Below are 18,075 nucleotides of genomic sequence, written 5' to 3'. Positions count from 1 at the left end.
TTTCCTTTTTTTCCCCCTCTTCACCCTATAACAAATAGAAACTATAGATTGTGGACAAATAAAAGAAGCAAAAAATAAAAAAACAACCCATAACCCTACCAATTAGAGGAAGTTTCTGTTTTTTTCCCCTATGTGCATTTTTAAGAACAGTTTGAGATAGTACTCTAAAAACAATGAGTATATGACTTTTGTTCCTTCATTAGCTTTTCTCCATATCGTTAGTAACTTCTTATAAAAGTGATTTTTATTTACTCTATCACAGTCTATCATACGTATGTTCTGTGCCTGATTTAACCATTCCTGGGTTGTTACACATTTAGGAAGAAAAGCTTGCCTTAATGTCGTCAGGGGAGGATATACAGTTGTAGTCTTTAAACATATCAATTTGCTTTTAAGCATATCTGCACTTACATTATTTTGTACTGGAGTCTTGTGATGACCACCGATCTGACGGGGTAAAAGTACATTGTGAGTGGAATTTAACCTCTGGCAATTGGAGCCAGGAGCTCTTACTATTGCCCATGAATATATTTGTCCTATTGTAAGAAATTGTTACATCTTTAAATACCAGAATTTTTGTTTAGTGAGAGAAACTCTGAGTAGGTACTTTAAAATAAAATACTTTCTATTCTTATATGCCACATTGTATTTTTGTTTTAGAAATACCCAAGTTGATGTGTATGGCAGTGGTAATCCTCTCCCAGATCACGGTCAGTCCCTTAGGTTAAATTTAATCCTTAAAGGGCCCTTTTGCCTTACTCAGAGTGAATGGAAGTAGGAGGATTATTCCAGTCTGAAAAGAAATCCTGGGAGCCATTGACATAGTTCCTGTTTCCACCTCATTCTTAAAGCGCCACATAGTAACTGCTTAAGGAATTAAGATGTGGGCTTCTGGTCTTACTTATTTGGTTCAGTTCAATCCCACAAACACCGAAGGTTCATTGTAGTCTGGACATAGGGTAGGTAGCAAGAATCATCTTCTTCATTACCACGGATAATTCCCTTGTTGCCCACTGTGTGTATAGCTGCTGCCATTGAGAAAATCCCCCTTCTCCCTTCAAGCTAATTAGAAAAGGCAGCAGATCTCAGATGTAAATAATAGGGTTTTATGTCTCATAATTAGGGTGCTGACCATTTTATCCTACCACTGGTTTAGCAACTTGCATAGCTCATTACTTCAAAGCATATCTAGGGAAAGGGGGAGTAAAATGGGAGAAAGAATTTTAGTCTCCACCCTGTTCATGGAAAATTCGTTGAAAAATAACACGGGGGAAATTGGGGAAAAGCTCAGTGACTCGGGCAGGAAGCAGCTAGCTATGAAAGGAGTTAAAATAGGATTGTCTTGTGGGTTGGTACACCTATAGGTGGTGTATGTGTGAGTACACTGACATACAGTCACACACATACAGCTGTGTGTGTAGGTGTGTCTGTGTGTAGTTACACTAACATCTGTATAAGATATTTGTTAACATTTGACATGTCAATGAGTGATACTTTATCTGACTTACTTTATATCCCATTTAAGTTTTATTTGGATAGAATCTTGCAGCTTTACAGAACACAGTGTTTATTTGAGAAAAGAATACAATTTTCTTCCCCAGAAGTAGTATATTTTTCTTCATAATGGTGGTAGTCAGAATAGTCAGTCTAGGGGCACCTGGGTGGCACAGTCGGTTGAGCATCTGACTCTTGGTTTCAGCTCAGGTCATAATCTCGGGGTCGTGGGATCAAGCCTCACATTGGGCTCCTTGCTCCGTGCAAAGTCCGTTGAGAGCTCTTTCCCTCTGACACTGCCCCCTGCGCACATGCTCTCTCTCTCGCTCGCGCTCTCTAAAATAAACAAACCAAAAAAAGGAACAGTCCATCAAGTAAGAAATTACTGATTGTCTGCTACATGTAAACATTATTTTGTAATCACATTTATTAGGTAGTTTATATAAGAATAATAAGATACTCAGTCATAATTAAAGGAAGTTCGTTAGGGAAAAAAAAAGTTTATAACTACCATACTTTTAACATAACATTCTAATTACACATACATGTTTTTGCTTTTGTTTTGGCAGGTATATTTTGGGACTTCTCATCCAAGGTCATATATCTCTGCCAATGTAACTGGCTTTAAATGTGTGACGGGAATGTCTTGTTTAATGAGAAAGGATGTGTTAGATCAAGCAGGAGGGCTTATAGCTTTTGCCCAGTACATTGCTGAAGATTACTTTATGGCCAAAGCCATAGCTGACCGGTAAGCAAACTAAATTACATCAGGCTATAGTATTGTTAGTACCTGACTTATGTTGGTTTATTGTATTTGTTAAACCTATGGGTTAAGGGGCTGTTTCATTTCTTGCTAATGAGTACAGAATAGGTTAATATTTTTAGGAAGTAATTCCTATTATTCATAGATACGTTATGAAAGAAATAAGTGAGGAAAATAAGTCTTCTGATTCTTTCACATTTTTTACTGTACTTGACATTAGAAGGAAGCTTCTCTGTGATTATAAATTTACATTATTATAGATGTGAATTTCTATGTGTTTTAGAAGAATTGAAAATACTAGTGTGGTCATAAACCAGCAGGTGAAAATTGGAAGAATATGATTTTATATTTTGGAATTTCTCGGTAGATTATGTGATGCTTTGCTAAGAAGCCACCTAACAATTCACAGAATGACTTAACAACATTTCTCTGTTACAAGAGACTTGTTTGCTTTTAAAGGGGTTCATTGCCTTATGTGATAATTTACTAAAGATAAGATTTTAAAAATTGAGGTGTGCTTTTAAAATTTAAGCCTTAAGTGATGCTATTCAACGTGGCTGATAGTTCCTTAGTGTTTCCCATGAGCTGCAGAATGCTTTCTGTTTCATTTCTTATCGAATAGCCTTGTCGATGCCCACGTGTCACACATACCCCAGCCCACAGTTGAGTTGGTGGTTTTTGATTTTGGTTTTGTTTAGTAGTGATCAGGGACTAAGCTATGAAATACAGAACCCACGTCACCTAGAACTTCCAGAATGTCTGTGTTTTCAGTTTCTCAAACTAGACTGAGGGGTGATAGTTCTTCCAGCAGTAGATGGTACTGTCACGGGCCCGTGTAATTGCTGAAACATCCGTAAGGATGGTACCCCCGAAGCAGGGTGCTAATCCTGAGAACTGGGCTCCTGCCGAACACCAGCAGTTGCTTTCACTTTATAGTGATGAGTAAATGCATAGTCAGTCATGCCTGCGTGTGTTCATTGTCTTAGTACGTTTTATAATTGTCTTAATTTTCAGAGGCTGGAGGTTTGCGATGTCCACTCAGGTTGCAATGCAAAACTCTGGCTCTTACTCAATTTCCCAGTTTCAGTCCAGAATGATCAGGTAAATCAGCTGGTTTTCTTCTTTTTTGGCTAAAAGAAAAAAAGGGTGGGGGTGATTTTTACATGGTCTAACTCGGGATTTAAAATATCTAAAAGTCAAATTTTGCTTAGTTCTAGAAAAGAGAGTTTAGCATCTTTATTAAATGTATTGTCTAAATATATTTTCTTTGCTGTGTCACCCTGAAAGCATTCAGGAAAGAGCTGTTGAGGTTGGGGGGGGTAGCTGGGTGACGGGCATTAACGAGGGCACATGATGTAATGAGCACCGGGTATTATATGCAACTGATGAATCACTAAATTCTACCTCTGAAACCAGTAATACAGTGCATGTTAACTAAATTGAATTTTAAAGAAAGAATTAAAGAGATGTTGAGAATTTTATTCTTTAATGTACTGATCTCTTTTTTTTTTAAGATTTTATTTATTTATTTGACAGATAGAGATCACAACTAGACAGAGAGGCAGGCAGAGAGAGGGAGAGAGAGAGAGGAGGAAGCAGGCTCCCTGCTAAGCAGAGAGCCCGATGCGGGGCTCGATCCCAGGATCCTGGGATCATGACCTGAGCAGAAGGCAGGGGCTTTAGCCCACTGAGCCACCCAGGCACCTCTGATCTCTATTTTCTAACTTTCTATTATTTATTTGACAGAGAGAGAGAGAGAGATCACAAGCAGGCAGACGGGGGCGGCGGGGGGTGGGGAGGAAGCAGGCTCCCCACCCAGCAGAGAGCCGGATGCGGGTCTTGATCCCAGGACCCCGAGATCATGACCTGAGCTGAAGGCAGAGGCTTAACTCTCTGAGCCACCCAGGCACCCCTATATTTTGACTTTTTTATTCGTTAGAGTGTAGGCCATACAAATAAATTTATAGGCTCTTTTCTTTGATAATACTAAATAAAAATAGAAAAGAGATTCATTAAATACTCTTTAAAGAGGAGGACCTTTACATAACAGGATAAAGAGCTGATCATTTGGGGGGAAAATTGATTAGTCTTGTAACCAGGCTGTTGTTTAAGTAAAACCTTTTTTTTTTTTAATTTTTAGGTGGACCAAATTGCGAATTAACATGCTTCCTGCTACAATAATTTGTGAGCCAATTTCAGAATGCTTTGTTGCCAGTTTAATTATCGGATGGGCGGCCCACCATGTATTCAGATGGGATATTATGGTATTTTTCATGTGTCATTGCCTGGCATGGTTTATATTTGACTACATTCAACTCAGGGGTGTCCAGGTATGTGGATAGGCATGAAAAGGTTGGCAGTCATTTGGAGAACTAAAACTATTTTCATTTAGAAAGGGTTGAAGCAATCTTTCTGAGCCATACTTTGGCTTCCCACCAGAGGTTAATAATCAGGTTTAAACATTACTTTCCTTAGTAGAATGCGGATGCAGAACTTAACATAATTTTCAACTTTCTGTTGGTAGTTACACTATGACTTTTATTAAGACTCCCCCCAAAATAATGTTAATAAAATGACTCTCATTAAGGCTCCCCCCAAAAACGAGTATTCAAACTAAACTATGTCAGACTAGCCATGATTTTAATGCTTTTTCTTCTCATCGTTAACACTTTTTAATGGATATAGCTTGGCAGTTAAATTATATAAAGAAGCAGGCTTGATTTTTCTATAGTGTCTGTATTAAGAGTACAATAGAAGAATTTCATTTTTTTAACTGTGTCTAGTTCGACAGTTGGTCAATCAGTTCTTTTTGTTTTCTTTTTTTCCAATCCCCAGGGTGGCACACTGTGTTTCTCAAAACTTGATTATGCAGTAGCCTGGTTCATCCGTGAATCCATGACAATATACATTTTTTTGTCGGCATTATGGGACCCTACCATAAGCTGGAGAACTGGTCGCTACAGATTGCGCTGTGGAGGCACAGCGGAGGAAATTCTCGATGTATAACGACAGCTTTGTGACTGTACATAAAGGAAAAAAGAGAAGTATTATAAATTATGTTTATATAAATGCTTTTAAAGATCTACCTTCCGTAGTTTTATCACATGTATGTTTGATATCTGTTCTTTAATTTATTTTGCATGGCAATTGCATCTGTGAAGAAAAAAAAACCACATCTGTAGTCTTGGCCAAATGGTACACTTTATTTTGTGGAAGTAGTGAATCAAGAAAACTGGTTCTAGGAACCTGGGTTTGGTTTTTGTCGTTTGTTTATTTTTTAAAAAATAAATAAATATATATATATGACTATATGAATGCTCTGCAACAAACACTATGACAGTATCCTTCAGTAGAGAAAGTTTCTTATTTGTGAGTACACTCTGGTAGAACATTTACGGGATGGTAGCAGCTTTGCTTTGGGGTTTAGGAAAGACTGGAAAGTAATCCCTTTACGCGTCTAAAGTGAAAGGTGTGCGGTGAACAGCCCACAGTGAGGTACTAACTAAGAAACTTTTTCATGCTCTATGCCTACCTCTTGTAGTTGTTGCAGAGCAAATATAAATTGTAATAAGGTAGCTAGGCCTTGCAAAAACAAATGGGAAGACTTTAAAAATAATAATAATAAAAGAGCTGGAGTCTAGTATTTATATGAATCTGTGAGAGATATTTTTTTGGTCTCACTGCAATGAACCAAAAGTGGCTGAGTTTGGTTTTTAATTGTAGCCATGTATTGAAGGCATCCTTTTGACCAACTCTTGTTGGTTCTGTCTTGAACCATTGTTAATCACTGTGCTGGTAAACCTTTCCTTCCCTGCTCTTCACCCGGCCCCACCCCATCTTTCCCGAACTTTTTTTTTTTTCTGGGGGGTGGGGTGGGGGGGCTGGGGTGGTTTTGTTTTAGTGTGAGTGGATGTTTTGATAGTTGTGAGGAAAAATGCATTTCAGACACATTTCACACATGAGCTATTTTCTTACACAGTATGTCTTATTGTTAAAAAGAATGTAATTTCATGATACAGGTATTTAATATCTTTTTTAAGTAAGTGAATATTCTAGCCATCAAATAAATTGCAGTAGAGTATTAAGTGGGGACGGGATGAGTTTTACTCTTAAAATTAATCAGTATCAAACTAAGTCTACTGTGTGTGTGTTTTTTTTTTTTAAACTCTTACATTAGTCTAGTCTTATTTAAATTGGATTTTTGTATTCCAGTTTGTATGACGGAATAGACTAGATCAGCGCTAGTTGTAAATGCATGCTGTCTTTCCTCTCCTCTCCCCATCCTGCCGCTAAACTTGCTTGTCAGGTTGTGCTTAACTTGTGGTGAACTGGACTCGTTTTTGTTTTTTGTTTTTTTTTTAAATAGGCAAAAATGTAAGGGACAGTGCATAAGCCTTTTTTTTTCTTTTTTCTGTAGTGGAATTTTTGCTTTTTCTTCAGGATTGGATGGCATGTTGTCCTCATGAACGCCTGCTGCAGGGCTGACGCTGGCAATACAGCCACTTTAAATTCTAAGTTTCTACAGTTTCTGTGTCAGAGCATAATGTGTAGCCTATCAGCAATAATTACGTATTTCTAGAAAATGGACACATTTTCACTACACTGAGCCAGTTCATTTGTCTAATGACTAACATACATGGTTCCCATTGTAATGTATCTATTAATGTGTATATACTATGTATACACATTATGTATAAGCTTTTCTCTGGGCCAAAGTGCTTCATTCAAAAAAAAAAAAAATTTTTTTTTCTCTTTTTTTGCGCCTTATGACGAATTTGTTTGGAGGGCATTTTCTTCATGAACAAAGGCTTTGATGCATACTCCTTTCTATGTGAAATGGGTAGTATTGTTCCCTGAGGACAGTTGCACAGTGAAAACCAGTCTAGTTGTGACCCACTTTGTGTTTTGTTTTTTTGTTGTTGTTTTTTTGTTTTTTATCTCTATTACACAAGTTGAATTTTGCTGAATATGTTTGTAATTTGTTGGTTTGTTTAATGAAGTTTGGTTGAGGCCATCTTTTGCACTGCTGAAGTGAAATCTTGCTTATTACTTAGCTTTTTGCTAATCTCAGTATGGGTAATGTAACAACAAATCCAAATGGCTGGACAGACTTCTTGTGTTCTGTAAATACAAAAAATGACTGTTCTGTATGTGTGTTTTATGTGATAAAGTGAAGCTTCAGGCTTCACTTAGAGTGATTCTTTGTTTAGCAAGTTTAGAGTGGTGATAATATGGTAAGAAATACTATAAATGTTGAAGAAAGCATCACAACAGAACTGTAGGAGTCCAAATTTAATAAACTGTTTAAAAAAAAAACCAACAAGTGTCTAGAATATACGTTTTATTATTTAAAATCATTGTATTAAGTTTTTTGTTCAAAATAAAAATTTGAATACAATCAAAACATTAACAATAATTATTGTTGTTTGCTGTCTTTCCTTTTTTTTTGTATTTTTATAACATGTTCCACCATTCACATCAGAATTACTGGGAGAATTCTGTCAAGTGATAATTTTGAAATCTTCCTCTTTACCTGTGCTACAGGCATGCTTTGGCATAACATGGGGCTTTTCTACATTGATTGCACATTAGAATCACCTGGAGAACTTAAAAAACAAACCAACCAACCAACCAGATGCCTGGGCCCTGCCCACAGAGATTCTGGTTGTTATTCTAGGGTGAGGCCTGAGCTGTCCTTGTTCTGAGCAGGCAGACCTGAGAAGCACTGGCCCAACCTGGAGAAGAGACCCATGGGCCCTTTTTGCCCACCCCCTCCCCCAACCTTGGCTCACAACCTGACTCGGCCTCTTAGATGTTACCAATCCAATGGCTGGGAAAGGCCCAACCAAGGAAAGGGAAGGAGGTGGCTCTGGGGCTGGAGACCTAGATGGGAGATTGACTAAGTCATCCCACACACTCTCCAGGCCAGGCTCTTCCAAAGCTGGAGGCGTTTCCAGACCTGTTTCACTCTGGGCCTGTGAGGGAAGAGTACTTATAACTTGAGAGTAAATCCCAGAGGAGGAAGACTCTAAAAGGAATTTGAAACCATGAAAATGTTTTGTCATAAAACAGCAGTGATGGTTGCACAACCTTGTGAATATACAAAAAAATCCCGACTTGTATACTTTAAAAGGCAAATTTTATGGTCTGTTAACTATATCTGAGTTTTTAAAAAAATAAGGAAAGGAAATATTGAAACCACCGTTAGATGTATTATTTCCCTCCAGTCTTCTGACACCTGTTCAGGGTTTGAGAGAGCGTGCAGAACTGTTTGCTCGTTATTCGGTATCCTTGCTCAAACCCAAAATGGCCATTCAAGATCTTTCCAAAATTGACAGATGAAATTACTGTACCTCATTGTTTAAACAAGGAGGGTTTTGTTTTTTTTGTTTTTGTTTTTTTTTTAAGTGGGATCCATGCCCAGCACAGAGCCCAATGCAGAGCTTGAACTCAAAACCCTGAGGTAAGACCTGAGCTGGGTTCAAGAGTTGGATACTCAACCCACTGAACCACCCAGGTGCCCCTCAACATACAGATTTTTTTTAATGACTGGCAAAATTGAGTATTTTTTTAATGATTTATAACTACTGGAATTTCTTCCATTTCTTAATCTTACTTAAGCAAGGGTCTTAATGCTTCCTTATTGAGTATTCCATGTCTTTTAACCCTAATAAACAATCTACATTACCAGACAGAACAGTTCTAAAATCTTTGCATTTAGGATAATGCTTTCCCAAGGCAAGATGGGATGGGCGTGGAAATAACTGATCAACGTTTGTGCAACCAAATGGCCCACACCAGTGTCCCCATCAAAAAGATCAGCCTTGGGCACCTGGGTGGCTCGGTGGGTTAAGCTGCTGCCTTCGGCTCAGGTCGTGATCTCGGGGTCCTGGGATCGAGTCCCGCATCGGGCTCTCTGCTCAGCGGGGAGCCTGCTTCCCTCTCTCTCTCTGCCTGTCTCTCTGCCTACTTGTGATCTCTGTCTGTCAAATAAATAAATAAAATCTTTAAAAAAAAAAATCAGCCTTCCCAAATGTGGTTTCCCTCCTTGTCTTAGAACAGAACCATTTTTAGCTTTGAAGTAACAGTATTTTCACAGTCTGTATGTATTTCTGACACAAAGCTTACTTGGCCTTTGGATACCACTGTTTGTTTTTTTATATACATTTCTGAGCTTTATTTGCTAGTATTTAATGAAATATTTTCTAGGCTTTAGAGGGAGGTTATGCTAACTGCGAAGTCAGTTGGGCACCCCCCCCCAACCCCTGTGCTCCAGAAATTATTTAGCCAGGGATGATCTGTTCCTTGAAAGTTTGAAGGGATTTATCCATAAAACTTCATGGGCTTGGCACTTCAATAATTTTTTGGTTTATTTCATTGGTACTGATCAGTTCACATTTTCTATGTCTATTATAAAGTCCATTTTAGCCATTTACACAATAGAGCTGCACACAGCATGTTCATAATTCCCTTGAGACTCTTGCTGGCTACAGACGCTACTGGGCAGGAGGTTTGCAGCCCCTGTGTGCATTGAACTTGGAGCAGAGTTGCAGGCAAGGCCATCCCTCCTGAGGCTCCCAATATCCTCTTAATATAAAGAAAACTTGGCCCCATCACTCCTCTTAAAACACTTGAATCGCTTGATGTTACCTTCAGGATAAAGCCCAAGGTTTAGGCCATTTTAGGGTTCGTCCTTGCCAACACCTCCCCTCTTGTCCTTTTGCCAAACCTGCTCACATTAAACTCACTGTAAACTTCCTGTCCTTTCCCTGACATCTGCTCTTTCCGGCTCTGGGCCTTTGCGCATGTTGCTTCCTTGAACTCCATTCCTCCAACCTCGACATCGCCTTTGGGACTCTGCTCAGGTGCCGGCTCCTCCGTGACTTATCTGCCCAGGTTATGGACCCTGTGCCTGCCTCCACGGCCTCACCCTGCACTTCTGCCCCAGCACCTAATACTAGTTATTTTAATTGGGCTTATAGTTGTTTGTGTTCATCATTAAATTGGAAATACCAAGGGCAGGGAGGGTCGATAATGTACTTGACCTTGTGTCCCAAGCTCCTGGCTTAGGACCTGATACAAAGTCCGGTTTCCTGACTGAATGAACAAATAAAGAAAGGCGTGCCTGTGTCGCTAATCTTCGGCCTACAGCTAATCACATAATAGGAATGCAGTCCGTGGAGCCAGCCTGCTTGGGTCCACTTCCAGCATCGCCATTTGCTTCCTGGACACGCTCTCTGTGCCTCAGTGGACACCAGCATGATCTACTTCTCAGGGTCAGCATGAGAATTAAAAGGAGTACTGCGTTTGAAAAGCCACGTTCTCAGTAAAAGCTTGTGTGCCGATAAGGATCTCAAGTCACTAAGTGAAAATGAAAGCTTAGTTACACAGTCAACAAAGTAGCTCTTCTTCCGCCAAGGGAAAGAATTGTTCACAATCTGATGGAGAGGGTTGCATGATCTTTTGTAGGGCAATTGACCCCTCAGCCCTTGGTGGCTCAGAGTAAATATTCTAGCATTCAAGATGAGAATCAGTCTGATTTATTTAAACTGTTCTAAACAGTGCTATGGGAGCCCATATAATACTGTTCCGAATGTCAGAGCCAATGGCCTGAGCTGCAAGGCTTGGCGGAAAATTGCAAGACCCCACTGCACAGACCTGCATTCTGACCAGAACAGTCCACAGAATCTAAAGGCTGAGGACATGGTGTTCACAGCAGAGCATGGCAATACACCTGTATGGAATGAGGTGCACCCGTGACATGGGCAACATTCAAGGAATTTTAAACTGGCTGCAATGTTTCCAGCTATCAGTCTTTCAATTTTTTTTTTAAAGATCTTATTTATTTGACAGACAGAGATCACAAGTAGGCAGAGAGGCAGGCAGAGAGAGAGGAGGAAGCAGGCTCCCCGCTGAGCAGAGAGCCCAATGCAGGGCTCGATCCCAGGACCCCGGGACCATGACCTGAGCCGAAGGCAGAGGCTTTAACCCACTGAGCCACGCAGGTGCCCCCCAGCTATCAGTGTTTTAAAGGACAATTCTCTGTATATCTCAAAGAGAATTTTCTGGTGCTCTCTGCCTCTGGGCAATGAGACCAGTGAGCATGGAGGCTGAGGTCTCTAGACCTGGCCATCTGAATGGGGGATTTTCTTCCACATGGCTTTGTGGTTTCCCTGGTTCCCAAGCTAGTACAAGAATTTATTTTTTAAAGATTTTATTTATTTGTCAGAGAGAAAGCACAAGCAGGGGAGCATCAGGCATAAGGAGAAGCAGACTCCTGCTGAGCAGGGAGCCTAACATGGGGCACGATCCCATGATCCCCCTAGGGATCATGACCTGAGCCAAAGGCAGAAGCTTAATGACTCAGCCACTCAGGCGCCCCTTTCACAATCACTTCTCATCTCAGTCCCTCCCAGCTAGGACCACTCAGCAATAGTATAAAGAGTCCAGACACAGCTAGGACCTCATTGCTTGAAATCTCCGCATGAGGATGCAAATCTAGCTGCTGCCATCCTTGCTGTGATCCTATGTGAGAGACACTGGTTTGATTCCACGGACAGCAGTGGTGCTGGAAAGACTGAGCTTTCTTCCATCCGAGAACAGAGACCCCACCCCAAAGCCTCAACAGAAATGTCAGGCTCCCTGTCCCTGTTAGAGCTGGCCCATATTACAGTGGCAGTCAGCCCACCTCTGCCTGAGGGAGTCCAACAGCTGACTTGCCAAATTATCAGGCAAAAGAAATTGCAAATGAAGAGAACACACGTCATTTGCAAGGAAGACCAAGCTGACCAGAAGATGTGATTAAGTGGAGGCAGAATTAATAGGAGAAACAGAGGGGAAGTTCAATTAAAAAACCTAATGAGTGGGAAAACATAATGAGAACTTTCAAGAAGATGGAATTAGAGCATAACAAATGAAATTATGGAACTAAAAGGCAAGATTTCTAAATTTAGGATTTGACAGAGAAATAGAGTGATTCTGTCTAAAAATTAAATTCGTATTTGGGGGGTGGGAAGGTGTCTCAAAAACCCAGCACCAAACAAAACAAAACATACTAAATGCGAAAGTGCAAAGGTCCAAGATGTAAAGGACCAGTAGTCGTCTAACAGTAGGAGTCCGTGGAGAAAGGGGGAAAGAGAAGAAACTTGAAGACATGATGATTTCTATTTAAAGGGCCCAGGCAGGTTTATTGAAAAGACATGCCCACAAGGAAGCATCCTGGTAAAAGTTCTGAACTTCAGGAATGAATTTCACCCTCATCAGCCAGAAAGAACAAGTTACTGACAAAGGAAAGAAAGTGAGGCCAGCATTGGACTATCAGCAATACTAGAGCTTTTGGGAGGCACAGGAATGAAATCTACAGGCTAGTCGGGCGGGGGCGTGGATTATGATCAGAAAGGCTCATGTCCAGTCAAAACATTATTACAGGAGGGCAAAAAAAAAAAAAGAAAAAAAGGCATTTTTGGACACAGAGGGTCTCAGAAAGTACACCAGCCATGTTCTCTGCCTGAAGAAATTAGTCAAGAAGGTACTCAAGAAAATAGCCCCAATCAGAAGTCTCTGCATGAAAGAATTGAAAGAATTCAAGGAAACTGGTGAATAAGGAACCTTGTGTTACTCATGTTCTAAATGGATTGTGCTAGTGTGACATGGAATAATGAGAAATTTTTGAATCAGATAAGACTTTTTATAGGGGAAAGTTCAACAACCTTGGCTAAAATTCTAACTTTCTCTAAGCCTAGGAGTAGGGACGTGAAAGGCAATGGGGAGTAAAAGTGGTTTCAAGCTTTGTTAAGGTTTACCGAGTCTCGAGGAACGGGCTACGGTGCCAAGCCACAGGGCGCAACCACAACTTCAAATTGCTCCTCAGACATGCAAAGTCCTTTGTCCATCCTTCCACTGAGGATTTCCTAAGAGTACTAGTAGTATCTCTTCAATCTCTCTCTCTTTTTCTGCCTGTGTGTGTGTGTGTCTCTCTCTCTCTCTCTCTCTCACCTAGTGGTGTCCTTTCTTTACCTTCTCAGCTTTCATGCTTGTTTTTGCTCCTAGCCACATGTCTTACTCTTGACACAGGGCAGATTAGATACAGATTGCAAACTTAGCTCCAGGCCCACCTGCTCAGCTCCAAAACCCATCAAGATGCTCAGTTGGATAAAAGGAACAGTGTCTCCCTTAGAAATAAAAAAGGACTAGCAGAAACCTTGTGGTTATGGTCTTTTTTTTTTTTTTTTTAAGATTTATTTATTTGACAGACAGAGATTACAAGCAGGCAGAGAGGCAGGCAGAGAGAGAGGAGGAAGCAGGCTCCCAGCTAAGCAGAGAGCCCGATGTGGGGCTCAATCCCAGCACCCCGGGATCATGACCTGAGCTGAAGGCAGAGGCTTTAACCCGCTGAGCCACCCAGGCGCCCCATGGTCTTTCTTTTGATAGAATCCACCCCATTAGAAGGCTGTGCACTTTCAAATTACATTTCTTCCCCCTTCGTGGCAGAGTCCTGGATGAAGTTCGGGGTCACTGGGAAGTGATAGGGTTGGGAATAGGGGGAGGGATGGAGGTGGGGACCATGAGATAAAGATGGGTGGAAAGACAGGGCAGGAGCATGCTAAGCCTTCAAATCCTAGATAAAGAATTTAAGCTTTATCCTGAAGGCAGTAGGGAGCCATTGAATGTTTTGTGCGTTAGAAAGATTTCTCTGATGGCTACATGGAATTAAAAGAGTTTTTAGTGATAATGACCCTGAAGGCAGAGACCAGAAGGAAGGTTTTTGCTCTAATCTAGAGGAATTGTTTGTTTATGGAAACCATCCCCACCTTTATGACCACAATGTGGCTAAAAACTTCCTTCTTCCCTTTGTGCAGGTCGGATGGGAATCTAACAAATACAACTTGCTTGCTTTCTACAGTTGGGAATCCTTTTATGTTCCATACCGACCTTAAGTCTGTCTTCATGAGGGTCGGACTTCTCACAGTCCCAGGAGGCTGGACACATAAAAAATCCGTCAGGATGACAGCCCTCTGCAACCGACTTCCTACATTCACCTGACTTCTCAAGGACACGACTCTCCCATTTGTTCTGGCACTGACTGGCTCTCAGTGCTACTAACCCTAACCCTCTTCCAGTCTCCAACTCACAGCTTGGCTTTCCCTGCTGCTATCAAATGATCAAAATTTGATTAAATTAAAAGCCTTAGCTGAATCCATAGCTTCATCAGGTCTGTTGCAAAAAGTTATAGCATTGACCCAAAGGAAGTAGATCCCCAAGAATTGATTCGGGGGGACTCGTGTGCTTCAGGGTATACCAAATCCCATGGAGCCTCTCACCAGGAGAGGCAGATTTTCTTCCTCCTCTTCCAGTCGGGATCCCACAATGATCTTCTCTAGGGAGTTACTCTGCAAGGGCAAGCCAATTTCTCCTTGCCCCATCCTTATCATCTCTGATTATCTTCAAACTTACAAATAGAATTATATCCTCCTATGTCCCCAGGGGCCCAGAACCAGGAAGATGGCAAAGACATCAAAGGAACTTTTAAATCTTTGCTAATTTTTATCAGCAAAACCCTGGCAAATGTGTGTGAGATTAAGGGCTTGGCCAAAGAGTGAGGGACTGACCAAATATTAGGCTACATTTTTCGAGATGGTTTTCTTGCCAGGGATTCTGGATGAAATACTAGCTCCAGCAGCTGGGAGTACATGTAATTGTTTTTCTCAGTTCGCTGGCTGGAAACTGCCTCAGAGATGGACCCCAACAAATGAAGCCAAAAAGTCAGAAATTTCTGGGGCAACAGTGAGAAAGAAATAGAGAGATTTAGGAAGACAGGGATTGGGAAATGCATTTATCACTGGTAATTCAGTCCATCTCCCAGTAAAGAGCAAGAATGTACTCCTATTGCAAACCATTGAGAAACACATTTGTTCAGGGAGTGCAAGGATCTTCTAAATGTATTTGGCCAAAGATGCCGATGGGAGGGACTGGCTGTACAAAATATCTTCCTGATTTCATTAAGGATGGTGGGATCAGGGTAGGGCTCTGGAACAAGGCCCAACATTGCATTTAACCATCAGAAGCATGGTATCTATGATTAATGTACGTGGCAAAGGTACTACAGTGGTAACCGGCATGGTCTGATTATCAAATTAATACGCAGAAGATCCAGAAGTGAAACAGATGGGCAGCCTCCTACAAGGTTGGAACTTGGTTTCTCGAACCAAAAAAAAAAACCCCAGTCTGGTGGAAAGAGAGCTTCCTTGAGCCACTACAATAGAAAATCCCTTGTCCTCCCTCAATTCACAGGCCTGATTTATTTCAGAGACTCTGAGCCCCTTAAATGAAAGGAAGGTCCCTGACAGAAGCTTCTGTGATAACACGTCAGGGTCATACTGTGCCTCTTTCTCCTCATCTTCCCCCAAAAGGACAGCAATGTATCAGCGTCAATATATACCGAAGGAAAGAAAATCTCCAAGCCTTTAGCTTTGAAATCATGGCAAGCTAGGATGTCTCTGGGGATTACCAGTGAGGGCCAGCCTTCTCACGATCAGATTATAAATATTTTAATTCTAATCAGCCTCACCTTGGGCCCTGTGGAAACCCATACCTATCTGGTGGCTGAGTACAGCTGGCACAGATAAATTTAGCAATGAGAATAATTTCCAAGTTTGCTTCCTGGCCCATCACATGGGCTGCTGAGGTAAGACAAGCAAATTAAGCCTCCAAGGAATACTGTTCAACAGAGATAGAATGTGAGCATACATCTGATTTTAAGTTTTCTGGTGACCATAAGGTAAAAAGAAGCAGGTGGCGGTACCTGGGTGGCCTAGTCTGTTAAGTGTCTGCCTTTGGCTCAGGTCATGATTTCAGGGTCCTGCAATCGAGCCCTGCGTCAGGGTCCCTGCTTGGTGGGGAGTCTGCTGCTCCCTCTGCCTCTGCGTCCCCCCACTGTTTGTGCTCTCTTTGTCTCTCTCTCAAATGAATACAAAAAAATCTTGAAAAAAAAACCAGGTGACATTAATTTTAGTAGTATTTTTTTCTTTAACCCACTATATCCAAGATAGTATCATTTCAACATGAAATCAATACACAACTTATTAATACACTTATTTTTGTCCTAAGCTACACTTACAGAACACCTGAGGAAAGAAGACCTATAAACACCAACTCTGACCAATTTAATCAACAGTGGGGCAAAAGGCTATATTATGTACTTGTATATTTTCCTTTCTGTGATGTAACTAATTGTTATTGTCATGGTACTGGTGGTTATCTTTACAATATAATCCCCAGGTTACGGGATATAAAGTCAGAATTCAGAAGAAACTAGAGGAAGAATGTACGTCACCCAGAAATCCGGGACTTGAAGCTGGACAACATTGGGTTGTCTCCTTTTTGGACAGAGGATAAGTCTGTTTTCATTTGGGGGATATTTGCATTGTCTCAAGGCAGAAGACTTATCATTGGTAAGCTTAAGTAAGCAAGAAGGGTATAGGTTCATGGTGAGTAAACAGAGCCGACTATATTGTAAATATTTATTCCATTTTCTGGCTACCCAGCAATTTTTGAGCACCCTTGCTATGTTTTGGGACTTTGCTGCCTTATAAATAGCAGCCCACTTCACCCCAAGGTAAAAACCAAAGGAACTCTCCTAGAGTTCCTGTCAACTGTACCATAAACATGCAATCCAGACCCCATCGATAAGGCTCATTCACAGTGACAGTGATTTTGAAGTAAGCAATATAGATAAGGAAACAGTAATGCATATGTTTATTTTTTCTGCCCATAGGGTAGCAGAATTCTGGCTTCTAGAGCCCTCCAGACTGAGTTCTTGCTGAAGACATGCCACAGATGTTGGCAGAAATAGCAGTTGCAATAAAATTGAATTTCCCACCCAGAGATGGCAGCAGGGAAAACCACAGATTTAGTTGGTGCTCAGGGAGACAACCAAGGTGTTCTCCTCATAAAGCCAGTTCTGTGGCTCATCTGTTTGCGACTCTAGAAATACAGGGCTGTGGTTGACTCTCTGGTCCTGTCGATCAGTCTGCAAACTACCCAATCTCCAGAGACTGTTTCTGTCTCTTGGACCTGGTGACTGACTTAGCCATAAAGGCGCTAGTTCCACTTGAAAGGGTTGAAGGGTACATAAAAAGAAGGAATGGGAGGCAAGTTTAAAACCTGTGATAGCGGAGCCAGCGCAGGTCTGAGCAGGGAACTGGTCACCAGAGTAGTACATTGGGGAAAAGTCAACTGACAACAGTAGGGAAGCTTTATCGAAGAGGAACGTGAGACAAGTTCCAATTAAGGCCAAGAATAGGCCCATGAAGGGACCATTGCACTTGTCTAGGCTTGGACCAGATGGGGGTCTAGGTCAGGAATACAGAATTGAAGAAGTCTCATTCTGGTTTGACTGTTGGCAAAGAACTCACATAGCTTTCTAATCACAACCTTTAATATATTAAAAGTCACTGCTGGGACACATGGGTGGCTCAGTGGTTTAAATATCTGCCTTTGGTTCAGGTCATGATCTCAGGGTCCTGGGATCAGGCTCCCTGCTCAGCAGGGAGTCTGCTTCTCCCTCCGCTCCTCCCTGACTCATGTTTTCTCTCTCTTGCTCTCTTTCTTTCTCTCTCTAATAAATAAAATCTTTTAAAAAAAAAAGTCACTACTGGTATTTTTTTCTGTTTATCTAGGCAGAGAGGCAGGCAGAGAGAGAGGAGGAAGCAACTTGCTGCTGAGCAGAGAGCCCAACGCGGTGCTCGATCCCAGGACCCTAGGATCATGACCTGAGCCGAAGGCAGAGGCTTTAACCCACTGAGCCACCCAGGCACCCC

At 41.3% G+C, this 18,075-nt stretch overlaps 1 protein-coding gene across 1 annotated transcript in view; it reads left to right on the top strand.

Moving 5' to 3' along the window:
• Positions 1–7,673, top strand: part of UGCG (UDP-glucose ceramide glucosyltransferase) — a 38,347-nt gene extending 30,674 nt beyond the window's left edge. The window contains exons 6-9 of the mRNA XM_046022464.1: positions 2,064–2,242; positions 3,272–3,358; positions 4,398–4,587; positions 5,093–7,673. Of these exons, the coding sequence (XP_045878420.1) occupies positions 2,064–2,242; positions 3,272–3,358; positions 4,398–4,587; positions 5,093–5,263 (627 nt within the window). The 3' untranslated portion in view covers positions 5,264–7,673. The remainder of the gene's footprint in view (positions 1–2,063; positions 2,243–3,271; positions 3,359–4,397; positions 4,588–5,092) is intronic.
• Positions 7,674–18,075: the final 10,402 nt, after the last annotated feature.

Source organism: Meles meles, chromosome 11 (assembly GCF_922984935.1).
Source record: "Meles meles chromosome 11, mMelMel3.1 paternal haplotype, whole genome shotgun sequence".
Taxonomy (NCBI): domain Eukaryota; kingdom Metazoa; phylum Chordata; class Mammalia; order Carnivora; family Mustelidae; genus Meles; species Meles meles.
This window is presented reverse-complemented; position numbering and strand designations above follow the sequence as displayed.